At 43.8% G+C, this 17,500-nt stretch overlaps 1 protein-coding gene across 1 annotated transcript in view; it reads right to left on the bottom strand.

Annotated features, from left to right (window-relative positions):
• LOC115150320 (testis-expressed protein 264) overlaps positions 1 to 17,500 on the bottom strand; it is a 74,678-nt gene that overhangs the window by 4,286 nt on the left and 52,892 nt on the right. The window contains exon 3 of the mRNA XM_029693481.1: positions 8,991 to 9,165. Within this exon, the coding sequence (XP_029549341.1) occupies positions 8,991 to 9,165 (175 nt within the window). The remainder of the gene's footprint in view (positions 1 to 8,990; positions 9,166 to 17,500) is intronic.

The following is a 17,500-nucleotide window of genomic DNA, read 5'->3' as shown; positions in this document are numbered from 1 at the left end:
GTTTTGATTCACCTGCCTGTTTGCCTTCATGTGTATGACCATTGTCTGCCTGTGACCACGATTCCTGCCTTCTGCGAAGGTGAAACAGACACCTGCCGCGCTCTGTGCGTGAATCTACACCTTTTGAGTATTCATTACATACAATAGTTATAATTTGGTTGTTTTTAGTCCTGTCCTTGCTCTACTTTTAGTCCTGGCCATCCAGTTTCATTTCTATTTGTAACTGTGCTATTTCACAAAAGTTCTGAACCTATATACAATTGAAGTCAGAAGTTTACATACACCTTAGCCAAATACATTTAAACTCAGTTTTTCAGAATTCCTGACATTTAATCCGAGTAAAAATTCCCTGTCTTAGGTCAGCTAGGATCACCACTTTATTTTAAGAATGTGAAATAATAGTAGAGAGAATGATTTATTTCAGCTTATATTTCTTTCATCACATTCCTAGTGGGTCAGAAGTTTACATACACTCAATTAGTATTTGTTAGCATTGCCTTTAAATTGTTAAACTTCGGTCAAACATTTAAAGTAGCCTTCCACAAGCTTCCCATAATAAGTTAGGTGAATTTTGGCCCATTCCTCCTGACAGAGCTGGTGTAACCGAGTCAGGTTTGTAGGCCTCCATGCTCGCACACTCTTTTTCAGTTCTGCCCACAAATTTTCTATGGGACTGAGGTCAGGGCTTTGTGATGGCCATTCCAATACCTTGACTTTGTTATCTGTAAGCCATTTTGCCACAACTTTGGAAGTATTCTCGGGGTCATTGTCTATTTGGAAGACCCATTTGCGACCAAGTTTTAACTTCCTGACTGTCTTGAGATGTCGCATCAATATATCCACATCATTTTCCTGCCTCATGATGCCATCTATTTTGTGAAGTGCACCAGACTCTCCTGCAGCAAAGCACACCAACAACATGATGCTGCCACCCCCGTGCTTCACGGTTGGGATGGTGTTCTTCGGCTTGCAAGCCTCCCCCTTTTTCCTCCAAACATAACGATGGTCATTATGGCCAAACAGTTCTATTTTTGTTTCCTCAGACCAGAGGACATTTCTCCAAAAAGCATGACCTTTGTCCCCATGTGCAGTTGCAAACCGTAGTCTGGCTTTTTTATGGTGGTTTTGGAGCAGTGGCTTCTTCCTTGCTGAGCGGCCTTTCAGGTTATGTCAATATAGGGCTCTTTTCACTGTGGATATAGATACTTTTGTACCGGTTTCCTCCAGCATCTTCACAAGGTCCTTTGCTGTTGTTCTGGGATTGATTTGCACTTTTCTCACCAAAGTACGTTCATCTCTAGGAGAAAACAACAGGTGTATACCTTACAGTGAAATGCTTACTTATGAGCCCCTAACCAACAATGCAGTTTAAAAAATACATAAGAATAAGAGATAACAAGTAATTAAAGAACAGCAGTGAAATAACAATAGCGAGACTATATACAGGGGGGTACCGATACAGAGTCATTGTGCGGGGGCACCGGTTTCTTTGAGGTAGTATGTACATGTAGGCAGAGTTATTAAAGTGACTATGCATAGATGACAGAGAGTAGCCGTGGTGTAACAGGGGGTGAGGGGTGGGGCACTGCAAATATAGTCTTGGTAGTCATTTGACTAGATGTTCAGGAGTCTTATGGCTTGGGGGTAGAAGTTGTTTAGAAGCCTCTTGGACCTAGACTTGGCGCTCTGGTACCGTGCGGTAGCAATTTTAAGGGCCTTCCTCTGACACCGCCTGGTGTAGAGATCCTGGATGGCAGGCAGCTTAGCCCCAGTGATGTACTGGGCCGTACGCACTACCCTCTGTAGTGCCTTGCGGTCAGAGGCCGAGCAGTTGCCGTACCAGGCAGTGATGCAACCAGTCAGGATGCTCTCGATGTTGCAGCTGTAGAACCTTTTGAGGATCTCAGGACCCATGCCAAATCCTTTTAGTTTCCTGAGGGGGAATAGGCTTTGTCGTGCCCTCTTCACGACTGTCTTGGTGTGTTTGGACCATTCTAGTTTGTTGTTGATGTGGAAACCAAGGAACTTGAAGCTCTCAACCTGCTCCACTACAGCCCCGTCGATGAGAATGGGGGCATGCTCGGTCCTCCTTTTCCTGTAGTCCACAATAATCTCCTTAGTCTTGGTTACGTTGAGGGATAGGTTGTTATTCTGGCACCACCCGGCCAGGTCTCTGACTTCCTCCCTATAGGCTGTCTCGTTGTTGTCGGTGATCAGGCCTATCACTGTTGTGTCATCAGCAAACTTAATGATGGTGTTGGAGTCGTGCCTGGCCATGCAGTCGTGGGTGAACAAGGAGTACAGGAGGGGACTGAGCACGCACCCCTGGGGAGCTCCAGTGTTGAGGATTAGCGTGGCAGATGTGTTGCTACCTACCCTCACCACCTGGGGGCGGCCCATCAGGAAGTCCAGGATCCAGTTGCAGAGGGAGGTGTTTAGTCCCAGGATCCTTAGCTTAGTGATGAGCTTTGAGGATACTATGGTGTTGAACGCTGAGCTGTAGTCAATGAATAGCATTCTCACGTAAGTGTTCCTTTTGTCCAGGTGGGAAAGGGCAGTGTGGAGTGCAAGAGATTGCATCATCTGTGGATCTGTTTGGGCGGTATGCAAATTGGAGTGGGTCTAGGGTTTCTGGGATAATGGTGTTGATGTGGGCCATTACCAACCTTTCAAAGCACTTCATGGCTACATACATGAGTGCTACGGGTCTGTAGTCATTTAGGCAGGTTGCCTTTGTGTTCTCGGGCACAGGGACTATGGTGGTCTGCTTGAAACATGTTGCTATTACAGACTTAATCAGGGACATGTTGAAAATGTCAGTGAAGACACCTGCCAGTTGGTCAGCACATGCCCGGAGCATACATCCTGGTAATCCGTCTGGCCCCGCAGCCTTGTGTATGTTGACCTGTTTAAAGGTCTTACTCACATCGGCTACGGAGAGCGTGATGACAGTCGCCTGGAACAGCTGATGCTCTCATGCATGCCTCAGTGTTGCTTGCCTCGAAGCGAGCATAGAAGTGATTTAGCTCGTCTGGTAGGCTCGTGTCACTGGGCAGCTCGCGGCTGTGTACATCAACTTTATATGACCTTATTTGCGAGTGTCGGTGGAAAGTTTTTGGGGACATGACAAAAACATGAATACATGCTAATAATAGCTAAACAGTTAACTAGAGGGATAACTAGCCAGGCTACAATATATGTTTTGAATTAGCAACCTAGTTAGTCTGTTTCTATCATATTTTATAGGCTAGGCCTGCCTGCTGCTAAAATGTCTAACTGTAGTCTCTCCTTGAGCAATGGCCCACTCGCACACATACAGGTGATACGTGCACATACTGTACGGACACGCTAAAATGTCATATTCTGATCCTGGCTGATATGTTGATTATGTGATTGATCAAATATTTTAAAACTGTGCCTAATAAATTATATATCTATGTCAGTGTTTTTGCAGCAGAGTGATGGTTTGGTTTGTTAGTTCTGCAGTGTACCTAATAGCAGATAGGACAGACAGGATCCTTCCTAATGTTTATTTATCTCATTCTGTCACAGTGGCACGCACGCACGCACGCACGCACGCACGCACGCACGCACGCACGCGCACACACACACCACCCAAGGACAGAGAGGGAGAGAAAAAGACAGAGACTGCAGATGAACAGAGTGAGAAAGATAGAGAGTCAAAGAGTAGCAGAGAGACAGAGAGAGAGATGAAGTTGAAGCTGATAGGATATGTCAGACTCACCAAAGACTGAGCTGTTGACAGCAGTTTATATTAAAGGGTTTACCACCTGTCTATTTCTTTCCATATCACTCCAAATTGACCAATGTGCAACTAATGAAATGACACCAAACAACACTGTCAGGACAATAAGGCAAGACCATTTCCTCCTGTGTGACTTCAGTTAGCCTACACTTGGCGACATGAGTAAAATTATAGTAAATGGCTATGAAAAAATGTGTTGTACACACAGACACAAACTCACAACCAATGACTTTTTGTCTGAATAAAACTGCCTCATTGCAGTGCAACTGAAATCTAGTCAAGAGCTGTCGCTGATTAATTCACACTAGACTAATTTACATGTGATGGATAGGAGGTAGTGGAAACTGAAATCTGACAGTGAACAGCACACACACACACACACACACACACACACACACACACACACACACACACACACACACACACACACATACACACATACACACACACTTCTGCCTGGCTTAAATTTGAGAGGAAATGTTCAGTGGTGCCTTCAGGCTACCAGCTAGCTAGTCTTCCCACCCTTCAAAACTATAATCAATCCATTATTGCTACTTGCTTATATAGTATGTGAAATATTGTGTGGAACCTTTAGTTTGTTACCATTTAATGTGCTTTCTCCAAAGGATTTTTAAAAAGCATTCTCAAAAAGCCATGGGCAATACTGAGCAGTGAGATACAGGCTAGCACAGCTATATGTCAGAAACTATGAAAAGAAACTAGCAGCAAATTGCAAGTGCAAATCCATACCATGTTCACCCACTCTTCAATGCACCCTTACATGTTAGTAAAAGACAGAGAGGAAAGGGTGACTTTGAGATGGACGGGAGGCTGACAGAGGGAGGGGAGGCGGGGTTGTGGAGTTGGCTGGCCCTGTCACAAATACAGGGGGCGATGGTCCGAGAAGGCTCCTTGTGTTCCACTGACCTCTGTGAGATGAGACCAGTCAGTGACAGGACAATGGGTACCTGTCACAGTATCATATCACACACACACCCACACACCCACACACACAGTCAGCCGGGGACACAGGGAATAGAAAGGAGCTGGATTTGTCACTGTTACTCAACATTCAGCAGGTGTGGAGGGGACAGAGAGAGAGCGATGACATCTTCTGGTTGCCTGTATGTGTGTGTCTGTGTGTTTCTGTACGAGGTGGAAAGTTGAGGTGAAAGTATCAGTGACTGAATGCAAAATAAAGTGTGCGTGTGTATGTGTGGTGTCATCTGTGTGTGTGTGTGTGTGTGTGTGTGTGTATGTATGTATGTATGTATGTATGTATGTATCTGTTCCATGTGTGTGCAGAACTGATGTCCCACTGGTGTGATTCCTCACGGTGAGAGAGGACAGGTCATCAAACATTGAGAGGGTCCACACACACGACATCCCACTGCTACCCTGTACGCACGCACGCACGCACGCCCACACACACTCCTGTTACTGCTCTCTTCCTCTGTTCTCTAAGATCACATCAACACAGCATGGCCCTGCCATGGGCTACTACATTGACGAAACGCTGCAGCCGCAACAATTATATTTCTCTCTCAGTGTGTAGTCACCCCCCAATGTGCACAGGTATTCACAACCACACACACATAAATGTTTCGATGGATAATTCTGCCTGCACACATATTTCACCCTCAGGTTTTCTATCACCCACTCTCCATGCATTTACACACACTACATCTGTCCACCCCCAACACACACCTGCCTGTATGTCCATCCTCCAGCCCACCACACTGTGCCCTGCCCCGCCGCCTGCAGGTCCATCCCCCAGCCCACCACGCTGTGCCCCGCCCCGCCGCCTGCCTGTAGGTCCATCCCCCAGCCCACCACGCTGTGCCCCGCCCCGCCGCCTGCCTGTAGGTCCATTCCCCAGCCCACCACGTTGTGCCCCGCCCCGCCGCCTGCCTGTAGGTCCATCCCCCAGCCCACCACGCTGTGCCCCGCCCCGCCACCTGCCTGTATGTCCATCCCCCAGCCCACCACGCTGTGCCCCGCCCCGCCGCCTGCCTGTAGGTCCATCCCCCAGCCCACCACGCTGTGCCCCGCCCCGCCGCCTGCCTGTAGGTCCATCCCCCAGCCCACCACGCTGTGCCCCGCCCCGCCGCCTGCCTGTAGGTCCATCCCCCAGCCCACCACGCTGTGCCCCGCTCCGCCGCCTGCCTGTAGGTCCATCCCCCAGCCCACCACGCTGTGCCCCGCCCCGCTGCCTGCCTGTAGGTCCATCCCCCAGCCCACCACGCTGTGCCCCGCCCCGCCCCACTGCCTGCCTGTAGGCCAGGACCAGGCCCAGGCTGCCTGGTCCTATCACTGACTGGTCTCTCAGAGATATAGCCTTCCCGGTCTATGGTAGATATGAAGTCACAGCTATGTGTTGACTTAGATCACTCAACTTTCTCATCTTATCAGTTTGTGCAGTCATCCATGGAATTAGGTCTAGGCAAATATGTGGCCCTCAATACCTACTATGGAATCTGCCAAGAGTCAAACAGATGGATATACAGGTCTGATGTTCTCTCTCTCTCTGTCAGACACTGACACCCCCCCTCCATACACTCCCACAGTGACAGACGGACAGTGTGTACAACACCTCCATGACACACCCACAGCAACACATTCTATCTCTGGTAATGTTTGGGTGGAGACTAATCTTGTGCACCATCTCACTATCAAGTGTTATCTGCAGCTCTCTCTCTCGCTCGCTCTCTAAAACATAAATTCTCTATTTTGGCTCCCCTCCAAGTCTCACTTCTGGTCCGACCCCTCTTTATTTCCTTTAAATCGCCTTTTTGACTATGTTCTGCTTCAAAACTACCTGCATGAGTGTCTGTCCAAATTATTTGGACAGACACTCATGAGCCAATATATCCAGTCAAGAGCCAATATAGCCAGTCAAGAGCCAATATATCCAGTCAAGAGCCAATATATCCAGTCAAGAGCCAATATAGGCAGTCAAGAGCCAATATATCCAGTCATTCCTAAACATATCCTCATAAAGCAGTTACATTGGCTGTGTCTCAAATGGTCCCTATATAGCCTATATGGCTCTAGTCAAAAGTAGTGCCCTATGGAAGGCAATAGGGAGTCATTTGGGATGCAGCCACTGTTAGTATTCATAAACCTCACCTCTCATTCTTGCTGTTGATTAAACATTAGGTGCCATGCCACAGTGTTAATGGAGCCCAGGGGACTCTGCTACAGCCCAGCCCAGTCTAGTATGGGTGAGCACTGAGCAGCATCAGGCCATACATATGGTGGTGGTGAAGGACAGACCCCTAGTAAGTGATGTCTACCCAGGTGTGTGTGTTTGTGTGTTTTATGGGCATATGGTGGTGGTGGTGGCTGTGACCAGCCCCCTGGTGAGTGACAGCAGTGTTCTGTGGGTCTTAGCCTTTCATTAGCACCTGACAGGGTGTCACTCACAGGATGCAGTGTGTGTGTGTGTGTGTGTGTGTGTGTGTGTGTGTGTGTGTGTGTGTGTGTGTGTGTATATATATATATATATATATATGTGTGTGTGTCACTCACAGGACAGGAGCACACCCTAGGAGCCTAGCTCATAAACATAGGCACACTACGACACACCGTGGGGATTCAGCTCATACACACCACCAACAAGGTCCAAGTCCCTTTGGTACCAACTGGAAACTGAAATGGTGCAACAATAACACACAAAACATATACTGTATACGTTTAGAAATGTTTTGTCCAATTTAATTATACATAGATTTGATCGTTTTTCAAAAATACACTATTCTCTGCTAATACCATACCTGTTATTCTGTGGATCACCATTACATTCACATTATGTGTATTTCTCTGCCAACTACCTATCTGTGTTCTAACACCTTCCAATGTGGACAGTCATATCCATTACTACTAGTGATTCAATCAGTTAACAAAGAAGCATAGGCCTACTGGTTTCCCTGCTTATTGACTGGGAAATGGCCTCAAAGACAAAGCGGTGAGCTCACAATCCATATGAGGATTGTGCTTCCATTGATACAGAATGTATTCCTTAAAATATATAGTACAGTATGCTCATGGATGTAATAATGTAGGGCAGGGGTTTTCAACTCTTACCCTATGAGGTCCAGAGCATGCTGGTTTTCTGTTCTACCTGATAATTGCACCCACCTGGTGTCTCAGGTCTAAATCAGTCCCTGATTAGAGGGCAACAATGAAAAAAAGCAGTGGAACTGGCTTCAAAGTCAAGAGTTGAATTTGATGGATGTTGGGTGTCCAATCAAAAACACATCTTTTGACCAATGGGAAAAATAAATGTTTAAAATTGTCTTTCTGTTTAAAATGTATTGAAGTTTTTACCCTTGTAGGATGGCCAAAATTAAGCAGACAACATTAATGGAGCCCAGAGAGAAAACATGGTAGAGAAATGAAAATTGAATTCTCTGGCACCAGCTCTGGTGGACATTCCTGCAGTAAGCATGCCAATTGCACGCTTGAGACATCTGCGGCATTGTGTTGTGTGACAAAACTGCACATTTTAGACTGGCCTTTTATTGTCCACAGCACAAAGTGCACCTGTGTAACAATAACGCAGCTTAAAAAAATGTGTGCACAAAATTTGAGACAAATAAGCTTTTTGTACATACGGAACATTTCTGGGATCTTTAATTTCAGTTCATGAAACCAACATGTTTATATTTTTGTTCAGTGTAGCTTTTTGCAACCCATGAAAAGAACGTTGCAGTCTACCACCACAACATGTAAAATCCCCAAAAGTCGCTGTGAGAAAGCTGCACCGCTCTGTCAACATAGTTCAGTGCTTATTATTGGATGTATTAGATCACGAAATCTGACTTTTAGGATATAATGTTAAAGATATTTTTGAGAAATACCCAACTGAACTATTCAGAACATGAAGAATCATATTTGTCTTGGTATAATGCATTTTATAATATAAAGAAGTGAAATTTCATCACCAAATCATGTTTTCACCCATTCTGGGCAGAGTGGGTGGTCACCCCAAATAATGTTCTCTACTTGTACAGTACTAGGTATAGCCCAGTGGAGGGTGTGTGTGTGTGTGTGTGTGTCTAGGGCAGGGATATCTAACCCTGTTCTTGGAGAGCTACCCTAATCTAGTGCACCTGGCTGATAAGATGAATCAGGTTAGTTACAACTGGGGTTGTATCTACAGGAGGGTAGCTCTCCAGGAACAGGGCTGCAGAGCCCTGGTCTAGGGCCTACTGTAGTGTACCTGTGATGTCGGTCCCTCTGTCCTCCTCAGAGTCATTGTCTCCCAGCAGCCTCCTGTCCGGGTCCTGGCGGACCTCTGGAACGTAGAAATCTCCCTGGCGAGCCAGAGGACTCATGTAGTGGATCAGGTCATCTCTGTAGATCTCCAGACATGGGTGTGCACACAACTTTCTCTCCTGGGGGGAGAGAGGGAGGGGAAGGGAAGGGAGAGAGAGAGGGAGGGAGGCAATAAACAGAAGGTGAGAAACAAGGGAGCTTACATTACACAGGATTATACAAGTCATGGGAAATGGAGGCCTAGCTGCACGGACACATGCATACGCACACACACAATGTTGTATTGTAGATATGAAGTGGTGTAATAATGTTATATGCACTGGTTTATTTTTTGTCTTAATTCGTTTAGACCCAAGGAAGAGTAGCACACACACACACATGCACGCACACACGCACACATGCACACGCGCACACACTTCTTGTCGAGAGAGGTCCGTCTTGTCCTATCAGTAAGATGGCAACATTGTGGCGCATCGCTCTAGGCAACCGAAACACAGAAAACAAACATACTGAGGTACTATAGTTGCTCCTAATATTCACGCATTTCCAATAAAATGTCATGACAACTTTAATAAGAACTGGACAAAGACAGTGTATTCAGTTGCCTACAGTATGTTCTCTGTAGACATACAGTGGGGTTGGAAATGATTGACACCCTTGATAAAGATGATCAATAATGACTGTATAAAATAAATAATACAAATACTAAGCTATATTTTATGCAACAAATTGGATAAATGATATGTTACACCAATACAATCGTTCAGAGAAAGATTTTGTTTCACAAGTAATACTTTTTGTCTCAAAAAGGTAGGGGTCAAAATGATTGACACCTCTTATAAATAAACTAGTCAAAGGTTTAGTCCTATCTAAGTTGGAGGCTGAAGGACACATGACCTCTATAGTAACTGCTATGTTGTGTTACTTTAATCCATTTTTCTAATAATGCCAGTGTACATAAAACAGTTAATAACAGACAAGCCTTTGAAGGTCTAGTCACATGCGGTGAACCTAATAAAAATGGATGATGCCTGAGATGCGTTTGTCTGTACTACATGTGCATACGTATGTGTATGTGTGCCCAACGCCCTCTTGTGTATGTGGATGTGTGTTTGTGTAAATGTGTGTGCGTTTATGTGTGTGCGCGTACGTTCATATGCTTTTAGATAAATGTACGAATTGGTGAATGATCAGGCTGATGTACAAGAGAGACTGGCAATAAGTCACTACTTAATATCAGACCTGTGAAACTGAGTGGTCCTCAGCCCCTCCTTCCCATCACCTCTTCTCCCCCCATCACCCCCTTCTCCCCCCATCACCCCCTTCTCCCCATCAGTCCCTCCTCCCCATCAGTCCCTCCTCCCCATCAGTCCCTCCTCCCCATCAGTCCCTTCTCCCCCCTACACCATGGCTTTGATCCTCTGCTCTGTCTTAAATGTATGAGTAACCTATCTGGCTTTAACCAGGCAGGCAGGCATGCAGAATGAAAGCCCTGTATGTTGTTCGTCCCCCTCTCCTGTCCTCTATATTCATCCCCCTCTCCTGTCCTCTAGAAGAGAAGTGGAGGGGAGTTCCCCCTGCTTGTTAACTTTTAATGCACACCATTTTCTTATTCTGCTCACACAAGCCGGACCAGGCAGATGGCTGCCGTTTTTTACTTTACATGCACGGTCAACAATCATACATTGGCATGGCCTCTTCGCTCACACACACACCCACCCGATGGGCCCGTGGAGGGGGGCTCCTTAAAAAACACCTACACTACACAATCTCATCATCTTTCTGCCCAACGGTCTTTCAGCCTACGCACTGTAGTGACAACAGCAAGGTTCCCCCTCTCTTCATAGCTGCCAGAGCCCTCCAACTGTCTGTAATTAAATGAACCTACTATTAAATATTTATGGATTTTCTCTTCAAAAACATCAGAATACCTCTGTTTTGTGTGGGCTTACGACAGGAACTCTCTCACACACACACACACACAGTTTGTGACATTTCCAGTGAACCACTGAGATGTGAAAGGTGTCACGTGTTCTGTCCAGTTTCAAACATGTTTTCCTTGAAAAGGAAAGGATGTCTTCATCAGGTCAGGTGGGATTCATCAGTTCAGGTGGGATTCATCAGTTCAGGTGGGATTCATTAGTTCAGGTGGGATTCATCAGTTCAGGTGGGATTCATCAGTTCAGGTGGGATTCATCAGTTCAGGTGGGATTCATCAGTTCAGGTGGGATTCATTAGTTCAGGTGGGATTCATCAGTTCAGGTGGGATTCATCAGTTCAGGTGGGATTCATCAGTTCAGGTGGCATGCATTGAAACGCATGGCCTTACCATGGCTTTCTTTGGCAAAATGACTATCAATTAATGGACTTGTTTTCTAAAATAATCAATTGTAAACACCATATTAAGGTGGGACGTTCATTGTATGACAAGAAAAAAATAGCAGGTCTATTTTGCTCAAGGAGATAGCACATTCTGTCTGTCCACGATTCATTATTGGAACATGGCGGCTCTCAATACCGATATAAAAAAAACAGTATTTGTCAATATATGAGGTGTTGGCAGCTGCATAGGCTATTCTCGTTGAGCGTGGCAACATAATATTAATGTTTTATCCACAAGTCTCTGTTGTAATCTACGGGGAAGCCAAAATGTTCCCAAACTTGAGATTAAAACGATGATGGAGGATCCTCCAATTCTGGTTATCAGCCTAGTGTTTTCATTTTGTATTATAAAACACACACACACACACACACACACACACACACACACACACACACACACACACACAGTTGAAGTTGGGGGTTTACATACACCTTAGCCAAATACATTTAAACTCAGTTTTTCACAATTCCTGACATTTAATCCTAGTAAACATTCCCTGTCTTAGGTAAGTTAGGATCACCACTTTATTTTAAGAATGTGAAATGTCAGAATAATACTAGAGAGAATTATTTATTTCAGCTTATATTTCTTTCATCACATTCCTAGTGGGTCAGAAGTTTACATACACTCAATTAGTATTTGGTAGCATTGCTTTTAAATTGTTTAACTTGGGTCAAACGTTTCGGGTAGCCTTCCACAAGCTTCCCACAATAAGTTTTTGGCCCATTCCTCCTGACAGAGCTGGTTAAACTGAGTCAGGTTTGTATGGGTATGTGATGAAAGAAATAAAAGCTGAAATAAATCATTCTCTCTAGTATTATTCTGACATTTCACATTCTTAAAATAAAGTGGTGATCCTAACTTACCTAAGACAGGGAATTTTTACTAGGATTAAATGTCAGGAATTGTGAAAAACTGAGTTCAAATATATTTGGCTAAGGTGTATGTAAACTTCCGACTTCAACTGTAAGTAAAGAAATAAAAACAAGAGTAAAAAGACAGTGAAAAATATCAGTAGCGAGGCTACATACAGTCACCGGTTAGTTGGGCTAATTGAGGTATGACATGACTCTCTCCTAACACAAAAGACATTCGTTGCTGCTACAATTTGTTTTTCATCCTGCTGCTCAGCCACTTTACGCCTGATTTTATGCATAACTACCTCAGCTATTACTGATATCATTATTGATATTGTTCTTTTACATAGTGTCAATATAAAGAAAATAATATACACACTATCTATTTGTGATTTTGCTACTATGCAAGTAACCATTTCGCTGTACCGTTTACAACTTCTGTGGAGACCCATCCACTAAGCAATATGTGGCTGGGGGTTATAGCATTTCTTTCACATGACCCATCAATTTAGACAAGTGTGTCTGGGTAAGCGTCATCTAATATTTATATCTGGACACTTTCTGTTTACCTGGAAATTGTCCTTATTGTAGGCTACTACTTTTACCACTTTTAGTCTTAATCTTTACTACTCATTGTTTAGCACATGACCTCACATGTGAATCCTTGAAGAGATGGGTGGGGCTGGCTTAAGAGGGTGTGAACAATGCTGAATGGGTGTAGACAAAGGGGAGCTCTCCAGTAGGTACCAACCTATTCAAAGGCCATTTTCTCAAAAGTGAGATTATCTTTACATTTACATTTACATTTAAGTCATTTTCAAAGCAGAATTATTTTCCCGTTGTTCCTCAAATGCAGTGTATGATATACCATTTTGTAGCTCTGTCTCTGCTTTTATCCGATGTAAAAAAAACAATTTCAAATTTTGCTACATAAGACCGAATCAAGGCGGTCGGTCACAAATTTTGGTGAATATTATGGTTGAAAACCCTACATACAGAGAACAGTTTTGAGAGCTACGTTACACTGACTGGGGCTGTTTACTTGTGGGGCACCAGCGCATTGATTCAACACATGGGCAAACTGTGGCAATAAGTTGGAAACTATTCCCCTACAATTGATTTTGCTACTGTTAAGGAGAGATGTCCAGTCCCATATGGGCTACTACACAATTGCTATTTAATTTTTTTTTTTTATATGTATTTGGTCCCCCCTTTGCTGCTATAACAGCCTCCACTCTTCTGAGAAGCCTTTCCACTAGATGTTGGAACATTGCTGCGGGGACTTGTTTCCAGTCAACCACAAGAGCATTAGTGAGTACGGCACGGATGTTGGGCGATTAGGCCTTGCAGTCGGCGTTCCAATTCAGGGCTCTGTGCAGGACGCGTTTCCACTACTCCAAAGTCCAACGGTGGCGAGGTTTACACCACTCCAGCCGACGCTTGGCATTGCACATGGTGATCTTAGGCTTGTGTGCTGGGCCATGGAAACCCATTTTATGAATCTCCCAATGAGCAGTTCTTGGGCTGACGTTGCTTCCAGAGGGAGTTTGGAACTCGGTAGTTAGTGTTGCAACCGACAGACAATTGTTACACGCTATGCACTTCAGCATTTGGCGGTCCCGCTCTGTGAGCTTGTGTGGCCTACCACTTCGTGGCTGAGCCGTTATTGCTCCTAGACGTTTCCACTTCATAATAACAGCACTTACAGAGTTGACTGTGGCAGCTCCAGCATGGCAGAAATTTGACAAATTGACTTGTTGGAAAGGTGGCATCCAATGAAGGTGCCACATTGAAAGTCACTGTGGCATATGATCGTACGTTTTTTGATTCTCTAAAAAACATAGTTATAATTAACTGAATTCCATCTGGTTACTGGGACAGACATAAAACACCATTTTGGACGTGAGGGACAAATATAATAAGACCAACTAAAATCCACACGCAACCAAGGCTCTCCAACATACAGGCCTACCCTCTGATTATAAACTTATTGATGCCTGGCGAGCACATAATCCAAAAGCAAACGAGTACACTTTCTACTCAAACAGGCATAATACATTCTCCCGAATCGATTTTATATTTTATAAAACTCTATTTTCTAAAATTAAGAAAATCTAAATTCGCTTGTCCGATCACAACGCCTACTACTGCCAACTACACATTTCAGAATCTCCTAAAAAAGCCACAAGATGTTGTTTCAACATTTCATTACTAAAAAATCCAGTGATCAATTTAAAATGTAATTTAATGAATTCAAATTGATTAATAAAAATTCAGCCGATGACCCCCAGATTTTAAAGGGATGACACTAAAGGTTTTATTAAAATCATGCAACTACATTTAAATCTGGGTTGAATAAACCAGATATCATAATTGGAAATGTTAACTGCGTTGGAGCATTCTCAACAAACACTTTTTTGGGCCAACAAGCTACACAGTGATGATCAATTAGCTGATATAGAAACTATTGAATCTGAAACAGGGGAATTACTATCAGAACCAAAATTAATCAATCAAAGATACTAACACTTCTATAAAGAACTGTACACCTCTGACTGTAAATCCCACACCAAGCCAGACCAACTCCTTTCTAAACTAATTAAGAATTCCTCTTTTCACAAAAGAAGAAGCCGCCTTGCTGGGAGCCCACAACTCAAAAGATCATTGGAATAGCATGAACAAAGGCAAATCACCTGGATGGGATGGTATTCCTCCTGAGGTGTATGAAAAAATGTGGAATCAATTAGGTCCACTATTGCTTGAAATTATCAACACAGCCGTTCAGCAAAGGTTAATTTAGAAGAGATGTGAATACAGGACTAATTTTGCTTTTATAAAACAAAAGGTAAAGATGCCTCCAAGCGTTCTCACTATCGCACCATATCTTTGATAAACACAGATATTAAACTGTTTTCCAAAATGTTGTCGTCCCACACGGACCAAAGCGGGTTTGTTAAAAAACGTGTATCCTCTTACCAGAAACAACAACTCCTTAGGCTGTTTCATCTCTTTGATAGTCTAGAATGGTCATATCTCTGGTCTGTCATGGAACATATGGGAATTGGCTCAAATTTCATTAATAAGATTAAAATGCCAATCACTCAGACATAGATTATTGACTGTTATAACTGCTCTGCTCCGTTCAGAATCACTAGAAGCAGCAGACAAGTAGGGATGGGCACGGTTATTCGAATAACCAAACTGATATTGGTATTTGAATAGGCCTACTTGCGAAAAATATAATCTTAGGCCTATTTTAAAAATGAAAAAGTTTGTTTCAAATAAATAAAACGATCTACAATGCCTTCAGAAAACACTCACAGCCCTTGACCTTTTCCACATTTGTTGTGTTACAGCCTGAAATGAAATTGATTTCATTTTGTCACTGGCCTACACACAATACCATATAATTTCATAGTGGAATTACGTTTTTCGAAAATTTTACAAATGAATTACAATTGAAAAGCTAAAATGTCTTGAGTCAATAAGAATTCAAACCCTTAACAAGTCACATGAGTTGCATTACACTTTGGATGGTGTATCAAAACACCCAGTCATTACAAAGATACAGCAATCCTTCCTAACTCAGTTAACGGAAAGGAAGAAAACCGTTCAGTAATTTACCCATGAGGCCAATAGTGGCTTTAAAACAGTTGCAGAGTTTTATTTTACCTTTATTTAGGTAGGCCAGTTGAGAACAAGTTCTCATTTACAACTGCGACCTGGCCAAGATAAAGCAAAGCAGTGCGACAAACACTACAATACAGAGTTACACATAAACAAACATACAGTCAATTACACAAAAGAAAAATAGAAAAATCTATGTACAGTGTATGCAAATGTAGAAGAGTAGGGAGGTAGGCAATAAATAGGCCCTAAAGGCGAAAATAATTACAATTTAGCATTAATACTGGAGTGATAGATGTGCACATGATGATGTGCAAGTAGAGATACTGGGGTGCAAAAAAGAACAAGAAGGTCAGTAATAATATGGGGATGAGGTACTCGGGTGGGCTATTTACAGATTGGCTGTGTACAGGTACAGTGATCGGTAAGCTGCTCAGACAGCTGATGCTTAAAGTTAGAGAGGGAGATAAGACTCCAGCTTCAAAGATTTTTGCAATTGGTTCCAGTCATTGGCAGCAGAGAACTGGAAGGAATGGCAGCCAAAGGAAGTGTTGGCTTTGGGGATGACCAGTGCAATATACCTGCTTGAGCGCGTGCTACGGGTGGATGTTGCTATGGTGACCAGTGAGCTGAGATAAGATGGGGCTTTAGCTAGCAAAGACTTATAGATGACCTGGAGCCAGTGGGTTTGGCGACGGCTATGTAGTGAGGGCCAGCCAACGAGAGCATACAGGTCGCAGTGGTGGGTAGTATATGGGGCTTTGGTGATAAAATGGATGACACTGATAGATGACATCCAGCTTGCTGAGTAGAGTGTTGGGGGCTATTTTGTAAATGACATCACCGAAGTCAAGGATCGGTAGGCTTGTCAGTTTAACGAGGGTATGTTTGGCGGCATGAGTGAAGGAGGCTTTGTTGTGAAATAGAAAGCCGATTCTAAATGTAATTTTAGATTGGAGATGCTTAATGTGAATCTGGAAGAGAGTTTACAGTCTAGCCAGACACCTAGGTATTTGTAGTTGTCCACATATTCTAGGTCAGAACCGTCCAGAGTAGTGATGCTGGGCGGGTGGGAGGGTGCGGGCAGCAATCGGTTGAAGAGCATGCACTTAGTTTTACTAGCATTTAAAAGCAGTTGGAGGCCATGGAAGGAGTGTTGTATGGCGTTGAAGCTCGTTGGAGGTTTGTTAACACAGTGTCCAAAGGGTCAGATGTATACAGAATGGTGTTGTCTGCGTAAGAGGTGGATCAGAGAATCACCAGCAGCAAGAGCGACATCGTTGATATATATAGAGAAAAGAGTCGGCCTGAGAATTGAACCCAGTGGCACCCCCATAGAGACTGCCAAAGGTCCGGACAACAGGCCTTCCGATTTGACACACTGAACTGTGTCTGAGAAGTAGTTGGTGACCCAGGTGAGGCAGTCATTTGAGAAGCCAAGGCTATTGAGTCTGCCGATAAGAATGCGGTGACTGACAGAGTCAAAAGTCTTGGCCAGGTCGATGAAGACAGCTGCACAGTACTGTCTTTTAGTTTAATGGCTATGATAGGAGAAAACTGAAGATGGCCAATATTCACCTAATTGAA

Source organism: Salmo trutta, chromosome 16 (genome assembly GCF_901001165.1).
Source record: "Salmo trutta chromosome 16, fSalTru1.1, whole genome shotgun sequence".
Taxonomy (NCBI): domain Eukaryota; kingdom Metazoa; phylum Chordata; class Actinopteri; order Salmoniformes; family Salmonidae; genus Salmo; species Salmo trutta.
This window is presented reverse-complemented; position numbering and strand designations above follow the sequence as displayed.